At 55.2% G+C, this 19763-nt stretch overlaps 4 protein-coding genes across 4 annotated transcripts; 3 read left to right on the top strand and 1 right to left on the bottom strand.

Annotated features, from left to right (window-relative positions):
* Window positions 1-65: 65 nt before the first annotated feature.
* On the top strand, window positions 66-1661 carry M406DRAFT_37843 (uncharacterized protein; the record flags this gene model as incomplete). The annotated part of the gene is made up of 1 exon (XM_040924038.1): window positions 66-1661. The coding sequence occupies one exon, from the start codon at window positions 66-68 to the stop codon at window positions 1659-1661; it is 1596 nt and encodes a 531-aa protein (XP_040777088.1).
* Window positions 1662-3702: 2041 nt separating this feature from the next.
* M406DRAFT_346192 (uncharacterized protein) lies at window positions 3703-6569 on the top strand. Its single transcript, XM_040922161.1, has 3 exons — window positions 3703-3883; window positions 3953-5731; window positions 5809-6569. Exons 2-3 carry the CDS (start codon window positions 3960-3962, stop codon window positions 6059-6061), a joined length of 2025 nt encoding a protein of 674 aa, XP_040777087.1. The 5' UTR covers window positions 3703-3883; window positions 3953-3959; the 3' UTR covers window positions 6062-6569.
* Window positions 6570-13003: 6434 nt separating this feature from the next.
* M406DRAFT_101583 (uncharacterized protein) lies at window positions 13004-13812 on the top strand. Its single transcript, XM_040914958.1, has one exon. The coding sequence runs from the start codon at window positions 13226-13228 to the stop codon at window positions 13409-13411; it is 186 nt and encodes a 61-aa protein (XP_040777086.1). The 5' UTR covers window positions 13004-13225; the 3' UTR covers window positions 13412-13812.
* Window positions 13813-13976: 164 nt separating this feature from the next.
* M406DRAFT_236832 (alpha/beta-hydrolase) lies at window positions 13977-16205 on the bottom strand (the record flags this gene model as incomplete). Its single annotated transcript, XM_040916043.1, has 4 exons — window positions 13977-14191; window positions 14315-14553; window positions 14602-15299; window positions 15555-16205. Coding segments are annotated over 4 exons (1803 nt in total), but the record flags the coding sequence as incomplete, so codon positions are not given.
* Window positions 16206-19763: the final 3558 nt, after the last annotated feature.

The following is a 19763-nucleotide window of genomic DNA, read 5'->3' as shown; positions in this document are numbered from 1 at the left end:
TGACAGACGGTCTTCTCATTCGAGAGGCGCTCGTCGATCCGCTCTTGTCTCGTTACTCCGTCATCATGGTCGACGAGGCCCATGAACGAAGCATCAGCACTGATATTCTGCTGGGTCTGCTAAAGAAGATCATCAAGCGGAGACCGGATCTAAGGATCATCATCAGCAGTGCCACTCTTCAAGCCGAAAATTTTCTAAGCTTCTTCACCAGGACCAGCGATGATGCCGAAGTAAATGATCGCGCTCAATCTCAGGGTACCATCATAAGCCTTGAAGGGCGCACCCATCCTATAGACATCCTCTACCTCAGCAGCCCAGCTGAGGACTACGTCGAGAAGGCCATCACCACCGTTTTCGACATACATTCCAAGGAACAGAAAGGCGATATATTGGTATTCCTGACTGGAAGAGAGGAGATTGAATTCGCTGTCAATGCAGTTGCTGAGCGCTTGGCGCGGTCGGATCCAGAATCACATTCATTGCTGCCTTTACCTCTTTACGCAGGGCTGACGACGGAGCAACAGATGTATGTGTTTGAGCAGACACCAGAGAACATGCGCAAGGTCATTTTCTCCACAAATATAGCCGAGGCCTCGGTGACCATAGATGGCATTGTCTATGTGATTGATTCAGGCTTTGTCAAGCTCCGTGCGTACAGCCCCACGACTGGCATCGAGACACTGACCTCAACATCTGTGTCCAAAGCAGCGGCAGCACAGCGAGCTGGCAGAGCAGGACGGACAAGACCAGGGAAGTGCTTTCGTCTCTACACTGAAGAGGCATTCACGAGCCTTCCAGATGCAAATGTGCCCGAGATCCAAAGGTCAAACCTGGCCCCCTTCGTTCTACAGCTGAAGGCCCTCGGAGTCGACAATGTGTTGCGATTCGATTATATGAGCCCTCCTCCCGCCGAGTTGATGGTCAAAGCACTTGAGCTTTTGTACTCTCTTGGGGCCCTGGACGAGTATGCTAAGCTGACGAAGCCTCTTGGGTCGCGAATGGCCGAGCTGGCCGTTGAACTTATGATGGCGAAGACATTGCTAGCTGCTCCAACTTTTGGATGTCTCAGCGAGGTATTGACTATCGCGGCTATGACGAGCCTTGGAGGCAGCGTCTGGGTCCAACAAGATGATGAGAAAAGGCAGTTCGAGACTGCAAGGCGCAAATTTGCTGCAGAGGAGGGCGACCACCTGACGCTGTTGAATGTCTATCAGAGTTTCGTGGGCAAGGGTAGGAAGGAGAGCAGGTTCTGTTACGACAACTACCTAAACTTCAAGGCATTGAGCCGTGCAGTGAGTATCAGAGCTCAACTGAAACGGTATCTCGAGAGATTTGGGATCGACACCGAAGAGTCCCTTGCTGGCAACAATGCTCATGGCATGGATTCGGTAAAGAAGGCCGAACAGATCCGACGCTGCCTCACTGTAGGCTATTTTCCCCAGGCAGCGAGAATGCAGGCAGACGGGACATACCTCACGGTTGATGGAGGTACCATCTTGCACGCCCACCCCAGCAGCCTCATGTTCAACCGCAAGGCTGACTGGGTCATCTTCCACGAGATCATGGAGACCAGCACAAAGACCTACATTCGTGAGATCAGCAAAATCGATAAAAACTGGCTACTCGAATATGCACCCGACTTCTACCAGGTCAGGTCATAAGACGAGGGCAACGGCATCACTCGACCTCGCGTCGCGGGTCCGTTTCGAGACAGAGACACAGACAGAGGGAGAGAGAGCGAGCGAGAGAAGTAGACACGGCCATTTCCGAATACGTCGCGCGAGCATCAACCAACCAGCGGTCCCACCTCAAGATCTTACCACTCGCTGCAAAGAGAGATCTTTCCCATCAATGTGCTGCGCTGTGGATGCAGAAGGATCTTCTAGCAAGCAGAACAATTCGAGGAATTATTGAGTTCGGACGAAATGAAAGGCTGCTCTCATTGGATCTTAAATCTCATCGGATATGGATCTTAACCCCCAGGTACATACTGTACGCTGTGGGATGTGAAAGCAGCCAATAACGAGTAAGCTCTGGCCGATGGACACCAGCGTAAGCTAGCCTTGCAGAACTCTGGACCCATCCTCTGCAAGGTGCGCACCGTATCCAATTATGGAAACACCGCAAATTCGTCAGTCGTGGAATTTCGTGGAGCTGAACAGTCACGAGGATTGAGGGGTCGTGTAAGCTCCTTTTTCTCGGGACATCACCGCGGAAAACCTGCTTCTCGTCTTCCCCTGAATGCACGGTGATTTTTTCCCTGGCAATGTGGCCAGGCAGGCCTAGACACTGTCGCGTCCCTCATTCAGACGGCAACCCAACCCATGGGCTGCTGGGTATCTTGCCAGAGACCGGGGACCTTGTGAAAGATCGAGAGGGGGAGAAGAAGGGGGGAAGTAAGGTTACTTGACTCGAGCGAAAAGCAACAAGGACGTTACCACGAGCACACCACAACTTCAGAGATGTTGCTTTTTCTCTCTTTCCTTGTCTCTTGATTTTTAATTTTTTCTTTCTTTCTTTTCAGCCGTCCATGGCTGTTCCATGTCTCAACCGCCACCAATATTCAGGAGTACTGCGAGCTACTCAGCGGGTAATAGCGACTGCGGCAGCGTTCGAGGAACCCCTGAGTTCCTAGGACAACAGGGCGATACCAAGGTATCATTTCGGCAGCCCGCCCAATTTATTGAAAGTGGATGAGGTCGTTGGGCTCCTCACAACAAGGCGACCACCGACGCTAGAAGGTTAAACGAGATTAAGCGCTGGGGGCCCTCGGTTCTGGCCGTTTCATGGATTGGTCCAGCACTCGGGCAGATGTTTGGTCCACACCTGCATGCCTCCCCCCTGGAATGCCAGGTACATCTGCCATCTGATTTGCTGGAGCAATCAACGGTCAGGGGTCCCCAGTACGGACTGGATGAACGTTTTGCGATTCCCTCACGGCTCCGTCCCTCCTCCTCTCTCATTTCCTGTAGGCTCCGCTGCCTTTGAGGGGTGTCGGCGGTGGATGTTGGTCCTTCTTCTTGGCCGCCTTTTCCCCCTGCCCGGTCGATCATTGTTCTTGTTTCTCCTTTCAGTCTTCTGAGGCTCCTCCCACGCAGCACCACCACCTCCTCTCCTTACCATCCACCTTACCCAGCCTGGGCGTGAAGGTTCACGAGGACTTCTATGCTTACCATTGCCTCGCAGTCGTAGCTGTTGTTGTTCCTTGCTTCACGAGCCTGCCAGCAGGCGTTACATTCTTTACAACCTCCACAGTCACTCATTATCACACGTTCCGTCGTTTACTGGAACACTTTCGCTCTTTCTGTAATTAATTCTTCGTGCCTAGGAGTTTTGGCTACCTTACATCGCTCGCCCATTCACGGTCCTCCGAGTCAGCCAGCCCCCTCTCCTCCAGACTGGACATTTCATTCCTTAATTTGTTTCGCAATCGAAATCACGACCTCGACGACAATAAACTTTGCTCTTCATGCATACGATCGCTCTCTATCCATCCTGCTAGAACAGCTATTCTGTCTCTCTGATTCAAGACGACGAACAATCAGACCAGCTCGAGTTCAACAGATCGACGATCGACATCGTTTTGCGTGAGGGAACAGGCCGATTTTTATTTTTTTTGAGTCGTCAACATGGATGAGATGCTTGCCCGTCGCAATGGTCATCTGATGGGCCCGCGAATTCCCATCGGTAGACGGGTCGCAGCCGTGGCTGAAGATACTTCGGTCGAGGCATCCACGCCCCCAAGCCATGTCGTTGGCCGTAGCTCCTCAAGTACAAGCGACGCGTCCTCGTCTACAGCCACGTGCAGCAGCAGCAGTGCCAGCAACACTTGCGAAAAGCCCACCAGCACAAGCATAGCGGGCGAGATCTCCATCGGTATTGCGTGGGTTTGCCCTGGCCCTGAGGTCCTGTTTCTGTTTTTGTTTTCCCCTGGCCGCTAACGTGAACGCAGTGTCCCAATGGCGATCATATTTATCTGTGTCCTCATCTACTTTCATCGGAGGAACCTGAAGCGTCAGGCCGCCGAAGACCGCGATCCTCACCACAGGTCTCTCGACTTTGGATTGGGAGATACCAGCAGTGGCAAGTCAAAGCGGAAGAGCATGCTGGGCCTGGGAGGAGAGAAGTCCAAGCACCCCCGTGGTCTGTCGATCGACATGAACCTGTCCAGCCCTTACCTACTGCCGGAGCACGTTCAGGGCTCCCGAGAGTCGATGAACTCCCTCGCCAAAACCCTGCACCAAGCGGACGATCCGTACCGGCCCATCACCAAGTACATGAGCGAGACCGGATCTGTGGGATCGTTGGAGAAGAACGGTCGTTACACACCATCCGTCATGACAGCCTCGACAAAGCGCGTGTCCCGCCAGTCCTACGCCAACCCCATGTCCCCCGCCCTGCAGCAGCCTCTGAGACAGAACTCGTACCCCAAGTCTCCCCTCACGCCCAGCGCCGCCTCTTCAGTGACCGCCGTTGAAACGGACATCTCGACGCCCACCGCCGCCAAGGAGCCCACCGTGCCCGAGGACGGGCCCATGCCCCCACCACAGTGCGATCTTCCACCTCTGCCCGTGGTTCCTGAGATTCGACAGCCCGCTCCTGTTGCACAGAGAGGTGCTGCCCGTGAGCCGGTGATGCAGGAGCATGAGGAGGAGCTGGACCTGCCCGATTTTTCTAATAACTCCAAGAGGGAGTCTGCCGACGAACTGAATCTTCGTACCAACCCGAATACTGGCAGTGGCATTGGGCTCGGCCTGTTGAACGGTCCTCAATCGACGTCTCAGGCCCCGCCCGTCTCAGAGGTGACCGCCTCAGCAAACAACCAGGAGGTTAGCGCTGGCCCCGCTCACCAGAGCGTGACGGCGTTCATCGAGCATACTGAGGACTACGCCGATTTCGACTACGCAGCGATGGTCACGCCCCCCGAGGGGGAGGAGGATGAGGGCCGTGGACGCGCTCGTGTTCGTGAGAGCGGCCTCATGGTTCCCCAGCAGAGCAACAAGCGGCTCTCTGTCGGCCTTCGACCCCTGCCGCCAGATGAGATCATGGAATCTGAAGATCCCGAGACGCGCGCAAACCGCATCAGGTCATTCTACAAGGAGTACTTTGACGATTCCAAGCCGGCGCCACCGATGCCAAACGAGGGCCACCACTCAGCCGCTGACTACGGTGTTGACAACTACGGGAGCGATGCCGCCTACTTCGACCCTGACTCCAATCAGTTCATCATGCCCTACGCCCAGCCCATCGGCCGCCGCGCCATGACGCCTCCTCCCTCCGGCTCCCGCTTCCCAGGTGGCCCACGAGGCCATGGTCCCCGTGGACCGGGACCGATGGGGCCTAGGGGACCTGGACCTCGCGGCCCCCCTCGTCACCACTCTGGTTCCATGAGCGGCATGCCACGTGCAGGTTCGTCCATGTCTTACGGCCCACGCCCCGACTCCTCGGCGTCTGCACGCGGCCCTCGTTCCGGATCTGCCATGTCCGGCAGGCCGAAGAAGAACCTGCCGCCCCCCTCTCCGCTGAACACCCTGCCCACCCCCGCCAAGCTCACGGACGACCACTTCGCCCTCATCAACGCCTCCGACTTTGCTCCTCCTGAGTCGTTCCAGGACCGTGCTGCCGGCCGCTCGCAGAGCCCTCTCGGCGAGCGCCGCGAGTACGCGCCCAAGCTGCCAGCTGCCTCGCCTCTGGTCAACACCTTTGACGAGATGGCTGCCCTTCCCAGCCCGTAAGTTTCTCTCTCCACATATGCACTTGATGAGCTGTGATGTCAGATTCTCTAACACTACCACAAAAAAAATACAGTCATCTCCTGCGCAGGTCTGGCACCTTCACAGGTCTCGACTTTGCCCCTCCCAAGAAGTTCAAGGACAATGACACCATGAGCGACGCGGGCAGCATCCGCTCCAACCGCAGCGGCGTCTCGCGTGCCAACGAGTTCGCCATCCGCAGCGGTGCAGGCCGCGTCAGCCGTCTGCCTGGCGACATCATCTTCTCCCAGGCACAGATGGAACAGTCCCTCAAGCCCACCATGAACATGCACGGCAACTTCTACTGAAGGGCTGATTGTGGTGTATAAAACTTCTTGTCTGTTTCAACTTGGCGATACTGGCGTTCTCACAAACACAACGGACGGACACCCTCGGGCCGGGTTGCTGAAGCCCAGCATGGGAGCGGGATGCGATGCTGTTCTTGATCTTCCTTTTTTTTGGTTTTCAAAAGACATTCTGCCAAGGTTGCCTTGTCTGTCTGTCTACTGCGACAATTGATCTACTACCCATTCTAGTAGCTAATGTCTGCTTGCTGCCCACTTATCCTCCTTGCCCGCCACCGCCCGGCCAGACGACCTTTCTCCTGATTTCCCAGATGGGGTGGTATCTGCTGGAGCAAATCATGACCAAGATGGTGGTGGCCGGATCCTTCGACTGCTTGCTGCCCTCCGGTCTCCGGTTGGTAGGCAAATGACATTGACCTAGGGGGCGAACTATATAGATCGGTGGTTGTGTATTTACGGCGAATTCTTCTAGGTTTCTATATAATCTCTAACAAATGGTATAACGGCTTCCAAAAGATTTGACAATACATATTCATAAATATATATGCGCATACATTGATCATTCTGTAATTTTTTGGCTTACGGCTTGGGATCTTAGCAGCATACTCGTGCCTTGCTATCCAGTAAGGAGAGTATGGAGAGTATGGAGAAAAGACAGGAGGGGACGGCGGCGGAGGATAGCCAGTAAAACTGCCCAAGCTGTCGCAAGCCCAGCGGACCTGAAGATGCACCTACACCATCATTGCCACAAAATCTACGCAGTGAGAGTGGCGCTCGGCCGAGAGCTTGTGTGACCCAAACCGAGCACATGGCCTTTGTTTACTTGTGTGTAGCAGGTAGATTGACAGGTTCAATACGCTCATTTCGGCGTGCGCGGTTCAGTCACGCCGATAGTACGGCTCCGCCCGTCTCCTTCTTCTTTTTACTTTGTATTCGGAACACGAGGCGCCAGGTGCTCTACTCGCCTAAACGCCTCGTGCTCGGCCCCTTTTCAGGTGGCCAGCTCTTGAATCCCGTAACTTTTAAGCGCGGACGATCATAATGAAAGACAAGAAAGATCACAAGCCAGTCGACAAAAACGTACCTACTCATGGAACTACATACTTAAATGGTTAGGTTGGTGGCGGCGGTACGTGTGTCTAAACTCAACCCGCTCCCCCCCCCCCCCCAACTCACCGTGCTTTTCTCTGTTGCTCTTGCTTGATGGACAACAGCAGTAACAGCAGCAGCAGCATCATCATCATCATCATCAGCCCCCATGAGGTGATGCTACTTACTTGTGACTATATGTACACAATACTGTTCTCAGTCTTTTGTCAACCTCATGTGGAATATATTTCTTCAAACCTTACCCAATCCCCCCCCCCCCTTCGATCAGCACCATCGCGCGCCTGTTGTCTTGTTTTCCAAGTGGCCTCCCATCCGTGTGACCGTCTGCTGTCTCAGTGTCTCCCCCAATTGGGACAAAAGACTTCTCTCTACTGTCCCGCGTTCTGAACGCCGGCGCTATTTGCTGCCGGGATACCCACTGCTTTGGCGTCTCTACATAGTATGTACTATTGGTGAAGCTTCGGCGGAAGTCTGCCATTGTGAATTATAGTATATACTTGCGTAAGGATGTATTATGTAGCCAATATTTTATACCCTCCCCCCATCCTCCCCGGCGTCTGTAGTTGGAAATTCTTTTGGGCCAGTAATTTCGGTGTCCCATACGCTCCCGTGGTCTAAAAATGGAAATATGTGCGGCATCTACCAAACCTTGATCCACAAATTTTTAGGCCGAGAAAGAGAGAGAGAGAGAGGGTGTGTGTGTGTTTGTTTAACCTTCTTTTTCTTTTTTTTTTTTTTTTTTTTTGTCCTGCTCTTTCTTGCGTGCTCCTTTTGTACCCTGGACTTTTTATCGATGGCAATTGGGACAAAAAAGATCAACGGCAGGGCCCCTCCCTGGCCTCTCCCTTGGCGAACCGGAGCATGGGAGACATGGAGTGATGCATACTTGAACGTGCAAACAGGGCGGGGGGGGGGGGGATATGGAGATGATGACGTGAATGGCCTTAACTGCTTTACTGGGCCTATATCAGGAAAACAGAGAGAAAAAAATTACAAGCACGTCAAAATCTTGGATGCGAACCCTGAACTATGATGCCGACCACCCAACCCCTGTTGGATCATTTGCTGGCGTTGAACCTTGGAAAAGAAGGAGAGGGTTTGATAGTATATTGGATTGTATCATCGTGTCTAGGTAGACCTCCCCGATCCGGTCAGCTCTCCGGCCCAATGTCTCTTTTTGCCACGGGGTCATTGGACTGTGGTGACGTTCACTGTGCGACAGTTCATGTGGCATAGCAGACAAACTCGCTGAAGGAGGGAATGCTGACTTGCTTGCTTGCCTCAGTTCACGGACGATAGGCAATCAGCTCGGACCGCGGCAGTCATCTTCTCTGATGGAACGAGCCCGCTTGTGAAAAGGCCAGGTCACCAGAGAGGCTGCAGTGTGTTCCTGCTGGTGGTAGTGGTGTGTGTGTGTGTGTGTGTGTCATCCACAAGCAACGTCGCATGAGAGGCTGCTTAGTTGCATACATAGTGTGGTGCAGAGTCGAGCCGATTAGATATGCCCCTTTGCGAACACCGACTAGACACGCACGTCTGTTTGCTTGCCACGCTTGCCTATCACCACATCTATGTATGCGAAACGGAGTGTGGGCGTAGAGGGACAACGTGCAGAGTACTACTGCATGTCCGAGGGTAATCGACTGGTTGGTTGGCTAGCCCAGCTGAAGTAGGGTGCCATCCAAAGATCATGTTCTCGATCGCACCCTCGGCAGCCAAACAAAGGTCCCCATCCCTCGAGCCTCCATCCAGGGCTAGATACTATCATAGCACTGCAGAGTTAGCCTACCAAGTTCAGTTGACAGTGGTCTGTTTGTCTCGTGCTGTACTGGACGCATGCGAGCGAATTCGTGCTATGTAAGAAGGGTAGCAAGGAAACCCAACTTAATCCGGCCCCTTCCTCTCCCTCTACTGTTCCAGATTCTGACATTTTTGGTGTTCTTTTCCTTTTCGTCTACCGATCTGCTGTCGATACCGACAACAGAAGCTCCCTTCATCCCATCCCCGTTCCTGATCGTCGTCTTGGGTATACTATGTAAGACGACTGACGTCGACCGTCTCGGTGGAAACTTGTACAGTGCAAGCGTATCCCGAAAAAAGAGGGCCGCACGGAGATCATCGTACAGTGCACTCGAACCTCGCTGTCGATCAACAACCAGGGGCGGAAAACCCTCCAGCCGACAAATCGAATGCGCCAGCGACAGATACGAGAATAATTGTTACATATCTCGTCCGTCTACTTGGGAGAAAGCCAAGGCATCGATTTACGCAGGAGCGCCGAACAACAAAGAAAAAAGGTCTGTTTTGTCCCGGAGTGCCGGTTGAATTCCCACCGATCAACAGCTTGGCGTCATCGTTTTGATTTTTCTTGTCTGTATCTTTCTGGAGGGGGTTTCGAGAGATAGATCGATCCACTTTCAATCTTCCGCTGACTGACTCTCCGGAGATCCAGCTCCGGCACCCCGAAACACACGGGTCGAAGTCAATTCAAGCCCAGCATTCAATAAACTCAAGCGGAAAAGGAGAAAGAAATAAAGAAGAGGAAAAGGACAAGAGTGACAAATAGGAGACAAGAGACAATCACAAGCCACCTCGAAAGGGATTCAAAAAAGATAAAGAGAGAAATCAGCCACTGCAGCCTGTCTGACTCAACCTGTCAGGCCTCACAGGGTTCTCTCTACAGTGTCTCCAGCGCTTTCTCTCAGTGCTTTCAGCGAGAGAAGAAGGGGCCAAGGCTAGGGACAAGAGAGGAAGGCAGCGACCACCGTATCCGAGAGCGGCCAGGTGGGGACAGACCTAATTGCGCTAAGCCCAGGGGCCTGAACCACTCACGTCCTCTCGCCAGGGCAGCCCCACATGCCCCAAAGTGGGCTAGGGTCGCTTAGCACCAAAGCGATACGACCAGACGAGGCCTAGCTCATCTTGTCCTTCTTTTCCCGGAGGAGGTGGGAAAGTGGCAGTGTTCTCTCTCCCACGTTGCGTGACTGCTGAAAGGCCCCAGCATAATACGGGAAAAAGGACCGGGTTCAGGGCCCCAGAGCACTGGCCCAAGGTGCTGACGCGAGGTTGGCTGCGACGCTGCTGACCTAGCGAGCCTGCTCGTCCTCCCTACTGCTCTCTTTCTTCCCCCCTGGCTTCCAACTCTGAGCCTGCTGCTGGAAACAGATTGGAAACCATCTTCCAACTCACCCGCCTCTCTCACTCCCCTCGGCCAGCTCCTTCAAGGCCTCCTCTGTCTGAGCAGATTGTGTGCCATTAATCTCCCATCACCAGACTCGCCAACCTTTCCTGGCAGAGAGAAGGGGTGAAGAAAAGAAGAAAAAGTCCAGGCGAAAAGGAAATCGAAGAAAGACCAAAGGCTGAATTGAAGCCACGACGGCTTGCCCATTCGGCTCACTCAGCACCCTCCAAGCCTAACACTCGAGGAGGAGGAACAACAGCCTGTAACAGCCAGATTTCAGATTGCTGAGAAACAGCGAGAGACTATTTCTCAATCAGGGGTACAGGAGTCTCACCTTTTTCTCCTCTCTCTCACACTCTCGCGCGATAACGACAAAAAACCGCAAACCACGGCCAAGCACATCCATTGAATCCAAGCCGCCAATCAATCAAACATCTCGCAAGCAAGAAGGATTCGGTTGGAGGGCGACACTTGACCAGGTTCAGCTCTGGCGCCAGTCTTTTTATTACCCCAATCCCGCTGCTCGCTGTGCATTACGCCCAATTTTGAGAAACCCAGTCTGACCACACGGCACTTCCTCCATTCCTCCGTGCTGCTCCCCTCTTCCTCCTGCTCGGGCCCTCTCAACCACCACCCAAGGTCTGTCCGTTGCGTCCATTCCAGCAGACGGCGGGTTGTCATCATCTACGCATTCCTCGGCGGTACTTGGCATAGCATCATAGCAAACGCCTTGCTTCTTCTCGTTTGTGGTCTGTTTGGAACTTGTGGCCAGCGTTTATCTCGCAGCCGCCGCCTGCAGCCGCCCGACAAACCCCTGGCACTTTCGTGTTCTGGGTCTCTCGCGCTGCCGTCGCCTGACAGCCAATTCTTTGTCGTCCCACTCGTGCTGCCCGCGACAGCCAAACACCCCCTTCCTACACCACGTCAAACCCGGCGACAAGCCCACGCCTCAGCTCTCGCATGTCCTCCGCGACTCCTCGAGCTACTTGACGATCCGCCTCAGTCAAGACCCTGCATCGCACGCATCCAGCTGCTGCGGTCGAGGTCCCTCTCAGTCGCTGATCATACAGGTACGGACCACTTAACCCTATGTCCCCGTTTTTCTTTCTCCCTTTGTCTCTCTCCCTCGTTCGCGCCTGTCAAGTCATTCGCTCTGTACATCCTGGTGTCTCCAAAAAGATAAAGAAAGAGGAAAAGCCTCAGCTACTCCGCAAGACATTGTTGTACAGATCGTCGTCTCCCAGTCTGTGGTGGTCCTGTTTGGGCTCAGCTATTTGTTTATGCTTATCTGTCGTCCATTTTTCCCCGGCATGAACCTTACGATGCTTCCCTGTATACCACGTTGTTGTCTGTCGTCGTCCCTGCTAACATGGCACCTCCACACGCCAGGAATCCATCTACTGGACTTCAAAATTCCAAGTTGTTCACGATGGCTAGCAACAACGCTACCTCCATAAGTACGGCTGCAGCGACGCCGACGGCTGTCTCCACCTCGGCGGCGCCGTCGACGACAACCTCTGAGCCGGCTACCACGCCGACTACCTCGGTGACAAGTTCTGCTGCTGACACAAGTGCCACTTCCATAGCGGACACCACCTCAGAGCTGCTGACGACGACCACGTCGGCACTGCCTACTGAGACTACTACATCGTCCTCAGAGACGCCCACCACCACAAGCTCTGACACTACCACACTATCCACTGTCTCGAGCGACACAAGTACCACCTCTGCCATAGCCTCATCCACTTCGTCGACCGAGCCTATCCTGTCGACAACCGTCTCCACATCCCAGTCTGTGATCACGACGGGCGGCATCACCAGCACACAATACATCACCCAGACCATTGTCACATCGACTATTCCGACCGGCACAGACTCTGCAGCGTCTGCGTCCTCCAGTGGAGCATCTATTCAGACCGGCAGCTCCGGATCTGGAGGAAACAGCCATGCCGGCGTCATCGCCGTCGCCGTCGTCGTGCCTATTGCCGCTGTAGCGATCCTCGTCGGTGTGGGCATCTGGCTCTTCAGGAAGAGAAAGGCCAAGAAGGCCGCGGAAGAAGAGCGCCGGAAGGAAGTCGAGGACTACACATACAACCCGAACGCCGACCCCACGATCCCTGGCTCTGGCGGTGCTGGATACGAGATGAAGGAGGATGGGTCGTCGGGATACCGAGGCTGGGGATCTACCACCCTGGGCGGTTCGACTGGGCGCAAGGCCTCGACGACCATGTCAGGAGGCGCCGCCGCCGGTGCCTTCTCTGACACGCCGTATTCCGAGAACGCGTACTCGGATGGCGCATCCCCGACGAGGGCTAACTATTCTGGCGACCCCTTAATGAGTGAGGGCCACCACACACCAGAAGGCGAGATACTGGGTGCTATGGGTCCCAACTCGGCCAACAACCGAGGAGGCAACGTCCGCCGCGGGCCCTCCAACGCCTCATCCTCCTACAGCGCTGGAGCACCCTCAGACGGATCTGGAGAGATCGGCATGGCGTACAGCGAGAACCAGGGCTACGCACAATACGACCCCTACTCCGAGAGCCATATGGGCAGCCCGCCAGGTGGTCAGCCTGTGATCAGAGACAACCCCGCACGACGCAACACGCGCATCGAGAACCCGTCGCACTATCCTCAGCAGAGCGCCGGCATTTCGCAGAATTTTTAAAACCCGAAAAGTGACTTGCTGGTCTCGGAATGGATGAGCTTACGGAACGGCAATGGTTGAACAGCTACCACGCATGAATTGGTCTGCGCTTGATACCCTTTCTCCTCTTTTCGCCAAACATCTGGTTATGCTTCGACACAGTATTGGCTTTAATTTTCCACCTTTTGTCCTGGGGCCTCTTTTATCCTGATATATATCCTTTATTTTTATGCCCCCATTACGGCGTTGCAAGGCGTTTTGCGGGGAAAAGCTTTCTTCTACCGTCATACAAAACAATGCCGGCTGTATATACACAGATTGGCAACAGACGAACGATGCAACTGGGACCGGCGGGGCTACTACTCTGTCGTTGACGGAGCACAGCTCGAGGGTCGCAGGTCAGCTTGGCACCTGAAAACCAACCTTTCGAACATTATACGAACACGACATGGTGCATATGTTCGGACTGGCTTCTTTTTTGTCTTTTCTTTTTAATACAAATTGTACATGACTTTTGTTGGGGGATGGATGTAGGAATAGTGAGCGATCTTGGGGGACCGACGGTCGCATATTTGGGGGTGTTCTGATGGAAATGTCATCAGACGTGCCGTCTGGATTTACTGGGGGGATCAAGAGAACTCGTCGTGGAAGTTGAAAGGGGGATGATCGAATATTATAAAATGTGCAACACAGAGCTATACTCACTCGTAGTCAAGACACAAATCTTTATTTGGGAATGGTTCGAATAGAATGAGGCTCTGTCAAGTCGGCCAAACGTCACAAAGCAACTCAATTAATGTCTACAACTGTACTTACATTGGCCCTCGGAAATTTGCAAAGGAGGCATAGTAGAAAGGCATATACACACATGTACACAGCCCATATATAAACATCTAGTTAAAAATAGACTACAATCTCGCCCTAGCCTTACCACTACCACTACCACTACCACTACCATCGCCACCGACCGCCCCCCTCCGTCGTCCTATCCCCTCACTCAACTCCACCCGCTCCCACCAGTACCTACACGCCTCCACTTCGTGCTCCGTCAGGCTCGCCACCCTGGCAGGCGTCCCTGGCCTCCGCTCGCCGCTGTCGCCCATCCTCTCGTCATTGTCGGCTCCAAAGATCATGACCTTACCGGTGCTGCTGGCACCACTCCTCTCCCGGCTACCGCTCCGATGATGGAGTTGGCCTGACGAGTTGTTGGTGTTGTTGTCACTTTCGACAAGGGGTGAGCTGAACGCGGGCCAGAAGGGCAGCCTGGGAGTCCTAGTCGTCGTCGTCGTCGTCGTCGTCGTCGTCGTCGTGGTGGAACCTGCAGGAGCAGCAGGAGAGTTCGGATCACCGGTGGCAATGAACCGCACCCAAGCACCATGCATAACGTCAGCAGTGCGGACCAGCCCTGGGCAGGACCCGATAGCAGCCATATCGTGAGCCACAACGGGAGCCTCGTCGCCATGATTAGCCGTGCCGCCGAATTCCGGGCGCGAGAGGGGCGCGAAGTGGTACACCCAGACGGGCGGCGGCGGCGACGACGACGACGCCGATGTTTTCCTCTTTCCAGAAGCAGCATCGTCGTCATTGGCATCACCAAGCCCACACCCGCTGTAGAAGTGTCCCGTCTGCAGCACAGGACAGATATATGCATAATGCGCATAAGCAGCCTCATACCTGCTCCACTGCCGCCCAAAGCCGCGCGGCACACGAGCATACGGGCTGTCCGGGTGGGCGACGGGGTCCGGGTACAGGGCAGACAGGGAGGCGAGGTCAGCGCCTTCCAGCCCAGGGATCATGGCGGTGAACTTGCCGAAAAAGTCCTGGGCTGTGCTCACGCGCGGGTTGCAGAAGACGGCGCCCTCGTTGGTGTTGAAGCCTGTCAGGATGGGGATACGGAGGAAGGCGCCTCGGCGGAAGGCGGAGATGGGAAGGTCGGTGATGATGGCGCCGCCGGTTTTGGTGGTGGTGGTGGTGTTGTTGTTGTTGTTTGTCTCGACGACGGGCTGGAAGGGCCAGCGGACTGGGTCCTGGTACCTGCTGAACACGGCGCCGGATGCGCGGAGGAGGACATTTAGCGGCAGGGAGCGAAGGAAGGGGAAGAGCTTCTGCTGCTGTTGGTCCTCCACTGCTACCTGTGTCTGTCCCTGCTCGATGCCGAGGGCGGAGAGGAACTCGCGCCACTGGGCCTCTGTACGCGGGTGGTCAGGCGAGAGGGTCGCGCGGGCGGTGGGGCCGCCAGACTCGAGGATGGCGGCGTGAAAGGGAGCAGTGGAGGCTGTGTAGGACTGAAGATGATAGCCGATCTAAAAATGATGATCGTCAGCCCTTGCTTCTTTGATAAGTGAAAAGAGAGAGAGGGAGAGAGACAAGAGAGAGAGAGAGAGAGAGAGAGAGAGAGAGAGAGAGAGAGAGAGAGAGAGAGAGAGAGAGAGAGAGAGAGAGAGAGAGAGAGAGAGAGAGAGAGAGAGAGAGAGAGAGAGAGAAACAGAGTTACTCTTTTGCCTCCGTCCATCTGCTCGGTAGCACAGCTTCTCCTCGTCCAGGATCAACCAACTCACCGAATGCGCCCCAGCGCTCAATCCCATCAGAGTAACCCGCCCCGAATCCCCCCCAAAAGCACCAATATTGTCCCTCACCCAGCCAAACAGCATCTGCTGGTCCCGCAGGCCCAGGTTCAGACAACCCTCCCGGTCCGCAGCAGCACAGCTGGGGAACCCCAGGGGGCCGACGCGGTAGTTGAAGTTGACGCCCAGGATGGGTGTGTCGGCCCAGCCCACGAAGCTGGCCATGTTTCTCTCCACGCCCATGCCGCCGTTGAAGGCGCCTCCGTGCACGTAGATGACCACGGGCATCAGTTGACGACGACCATCACCACGATCACCACCCTCGCCGTCGGCCTTGTCGTTCCAGCTGTAGCCTGCGGGGCGGTAGATGTTCAGGTTGAGACAGTCCTCCCCTTCCGCCACGCCCACCGCTCGCCCCACCGTTCCAGGACAGATCTGCCCAAACGCGTCTGCAACTACAGTGGCGTCACCACCAGCAGCAGCATCGTAAGGATCAAGCGCCACTGGCGGCCGAAACCGGTTCTCTCCTGCAGTGGACTGTGCATATGGGATGCCGCGCCACGCCTCGACCGCCTTAGGGAGGGATGGGCTGGCTGGTAGGAGGACGCCTGTGTACCGGCCCTGGGGCAGCGGGATGGTGGTTGCGTGGCCGGAATGGGGAGTAGGGGTGGGGCCATGTGGGCGTAGAACGCTAGGGGACCGTCGTGGTGATGAGGAAGAGGAAGAGGAGGAGCTGCTTCTTCGCGCCATGGTGACTGTGGTGGTGGTGGTCGTCGTCGTCGTCGTAGTTGTTGCTGTGGTGTTGGATATGGCGTGGATAGCGTGTGGTGACGATGAGTGGTGACGAAGAGTCTCAGGATCCAGATGAGATGGTCTCCAAGTCTTGACCTCTAACCCAGAAGACCCTTCTTCCTTCTCCTTCTCTTCGTCTTCTCTCTCCTCCTCCTTTACCTCTTCTTGTTCTTCCAACACAAACAACAACTTCTTCTCACAATCCCAAATCCCACGGTACGCAGTCCACTTGAATCCCCCAAAACGATGACGTATCCAAAAACCCCAATTAACGAGCAGCAAAAGTGCAACAACAACGACAATGACAACAAGAGCCACGAGGCTAACTGTCAATGTAGTGCTGCTGTTGTTGTCGATGTGGAAAATGAAGTCCAGCAACCCGGTCGGCAGAATTACCCGCCGAGCACCTGCACCTGCATCTCCACCTGCACCACTTGCGTCCCCAATTCTCATCAGACCTTGTCCTCTTCCTACCACTACTTGCGCACCGTCCTGGCCAGCATTTGCGCCGAACGAAGGGACCAAAATTGCGACAGGAGGCATGCCAATAGAAAAGGCGAGCACATTAGAAGAAGCAGTCCATCATATTGTCGGGGGAAAATGTAGAAGGAAAAGAAGAAAGGAAAGGGGGAGGGGGGGGGGCCGGTCAAAAATGAAGGGGGAAAAAGCTCCAAGTTACAGTGGACAGTGGTTCACGTGGCGTGCACACCCGCTGTAAAACAAATGATCCTGGCAACGTTTGCAGCAGCGGTGAAGACAACTGCTTTTCATATGTTCAATTGAGACTCTTATACTTACAACTGCAATGTTGCTGGCTGCATACTCCCCTTTGCTCTTTCTTCTTTTCTCTCTCTCTCTCTCTCTCTCTCTCTCTCTCTCTCTCCCCTTTTGGTTGCTTGGTGGCTTTTGGTTTCTACATGCATACACACGGGCGAGTGAGCACTGCATGAGATTGTCCAAGTGGCCAGTACTTAGTCTTGTCACAGCTCATCACGATTGGCTGCAGAATCACTCAAACTCACAGGCTGGCTAGCAGAAAGATACAAGATGAAAGACTTTGCACGGCTAGTAGGGAGTATATTGTCTCGACTACAAAGCGATAATCCTACAATTCCAACAACGCACGACACCAGCGTGTTCTCGGAGGAAAACAAACAAACAAACAAACAAGAACAATACACCCTCCTCCGTAATCCCCATGTTACTTCACTCCTTCTTCCCTAGCCCTAACTCCCAATAAATGACCACGGCAACCCGAGGCCATGGACATGACACAATACAAGAACGCTTCCAACTCCTGGCCTCCCATCACCCATCATATCCGTAACCAGAATCTTCCAATACAGTTCACCTTTCAAGCATCCGACCATTGCGGTTCTTGGTTGATTACCAAAACATGGATCCAGTCTGTGCTGGTTGCATTTATAAGACCACGCCCGACAGACCGTAGAACTTTGTTTCAGTCGCGCAAGCACTTCATCCAAGACGATGACGCATCAAACCTCTCTCTCTCTCTCTCTCTCTCTCTCTCTCTCTCTCTGTCTCTTTCGATGCTCTTCAGAAGTTCCTGCCGATTCCAGACAGGTGCTGCGGAACACGAGGTGGGATCTCCTCGGGGTTGGCAATGGAGGAGGCGGAGGGGGACGACGTCGAGGCGGGCGCACTCTCCTCGGCACACAAAGAGGACTGCTGCTGGCTTCTTCTCGCACGGCCCTGCGCGGCCTTCATACGACTCATCTCTGCATACTTCTGCCTGGCCAACTTGATGGCCTCTTTGCGGTCTTGCTCCTCCCGCGCCTTCACCTGTCCTGCATTGTTATCCCGGGCGTAGATCTGGCGACCCCGTGCCTTTTGCTGCTGGAGCTCCTCCGCCGACACGCTGCTGCGCTTCCTGGTTGTCGACGACACCGCACTACCGGCCGAGGACGACGTCGCGCGCGTGCTGACCTGTGACGACCCAAAGCTCGAGGTGCGACCTCGGACCGCGGTCGTCGCCGTCGACACGGACGCGAGACTAGCTGTACGTGCGGCCGAGGGGGTCATTGTCACCGCCTGACGCTTCGCCGCTCCCGCCTTGGGTGAGGACTCCGCAGTGGCGGCAGCCTGCTGCTCTGGCTGGACACCCGTGCTTTGACGCTGACGGCTGGTAAACGTCGAGCGCACAGTGCTGGGCGCAGCCTTTGCCGGCGACGGCCTGGCCTTGAACTGGCGGCGCCTGCGGGCTTCCTCCTCCTCCTCCTTCAGCTTCTGCTCCAGGCGTTCCTTCTTCTGACGCGAGTACCGCTCACCAGGCAGTTCAAACTTAGGGACTGTCGGCGGCTTGCTAGACCGGATGGAGCGGGTGCGCTGTGGAGAGCTCGCCGACTCGCCGGCCGCCTTCTGCGGGTCGACGAGCTGCATCGACAGCCGCGCTGCCTTCTTTTCCTTCAGCTCCCTGGAGACTCTCTCACCGGGCAGCTCAAAGGTCGGAACAGTAGGCCGCTTGCTGGTCTTCTGAAGGGGCTTGGGTGGGGCCAGGCTGGCTGGACGAGCCACCTTCCTCAGCGTTGCCGCCGTCGGCGTCTGCGCATTGCCACGGTCGGATCCTGGCAGAGAAGCGGCATCATGAGCTGTGCTGCGGCGCGCTGAGACACTTCTCTTTGCCTGGGCGCCTTCTTGATGCGCCTCCTGAGGCGCGGACCGGGTTGCTGCGACAGGTTTCTCTTGCTGCTGCTGCTGCTGCTGCTGCTGGTTGTCCTTGATGCTCATTTGCGCAGCCGCGTCTGCCATTTCCTCAATATGATCCTCGAGCATGTCGAGCTCCTCAAAAGAGTCCTCGATCGTGCTGAGGGGGGCCTTCATCTCATGATGGCGGAGATCCATCGTGAGAGTATTGTCGCTGTCCTCTGACGCCTCCACAGCAGTAGACCAATGGGCACTGCTGGCACTCAGGGGACTGGGTCGGTAGGCGTTGCTTGTGGCGCTGGTCGGGGTGTTCACCACCGTCTGAGAGGCTGCCATCTTCTCAATCTCTCGAGTCTCCTCTTGCAGGACACGAAACTCGCACGTGGTGAAGCCAAGGTGCGCCGTCGTGCTCTGTTCTGGTCTGAGATCGATAGGCGTGGCTAGGAGCAGATACTTGTCTTCCGGGTCGCCTGGGAACTGGCCTTCTCTTCCAGCCTTCTTGGTCCAGGTCAGCAGGTTGCAGCCAAAGTATCGTCTGCCGCCCTCGTCAGGGGTGTGGTGAGAAGTGAGGTCCAAGGGGCTATTCTGTGACTGCTGGGTGGATCTTTGGGCAGCTGAGGCAGGGAGGGACAAGACCCATTGAAACTGCTTCTTCTTGTGCTGCTCAAAGACGTTCTCGTTGGGATCAAGACTTCTGGCAGCCTTGACCAGGTCGTGGCCACCAAGAGCGTCTACTAGTAGCAGGCA

Source organism: Cryphonectria parasitica (assembly GCF_011745365.1).
Source record: "Cryphonectria parasitica EP155 unplaced genomic scaffold M406scaffold_4, whole genome shotgun sequence".
Classification (NCBI taxonomy): domain Eukaryota; kingdom Fungi; phylum Ascomycota; class Sordariomycetes; order Diaporthales; family Cryphonectriaceae; genus Cryphonectria; species Cryphonectria parasitica.
The sequence above is the reverse complement of the archived record's forward strand: the minus strand, read 5'-3'. Positions and strand labels throughout refer to the sequence as shown.

Coding starts and splice junctions, on each gene's coding strand:
- M406DRAFT_101583 (XM_040914958.1), top strand. CDS start 13,226: ATGCCCCCATTACGGCGTTGCAAGGCGTTTTGCGGGGAAAAGCTTTCT.
- M406DRAFT_346192 (XM_040922161.1), top strand. CDS start 3,960: ATGGCGATCATATTTATCTGTGTCCTCATCTACTTTCATCGGAGGAAC. Junction 5,732..5,808: donor ATGGCTGCCCTTCCCAGCCC/GTAAGTTTCTCT, acceptor AAAAAAATACAG/TCATCTCCTGCGCAGGTCTG.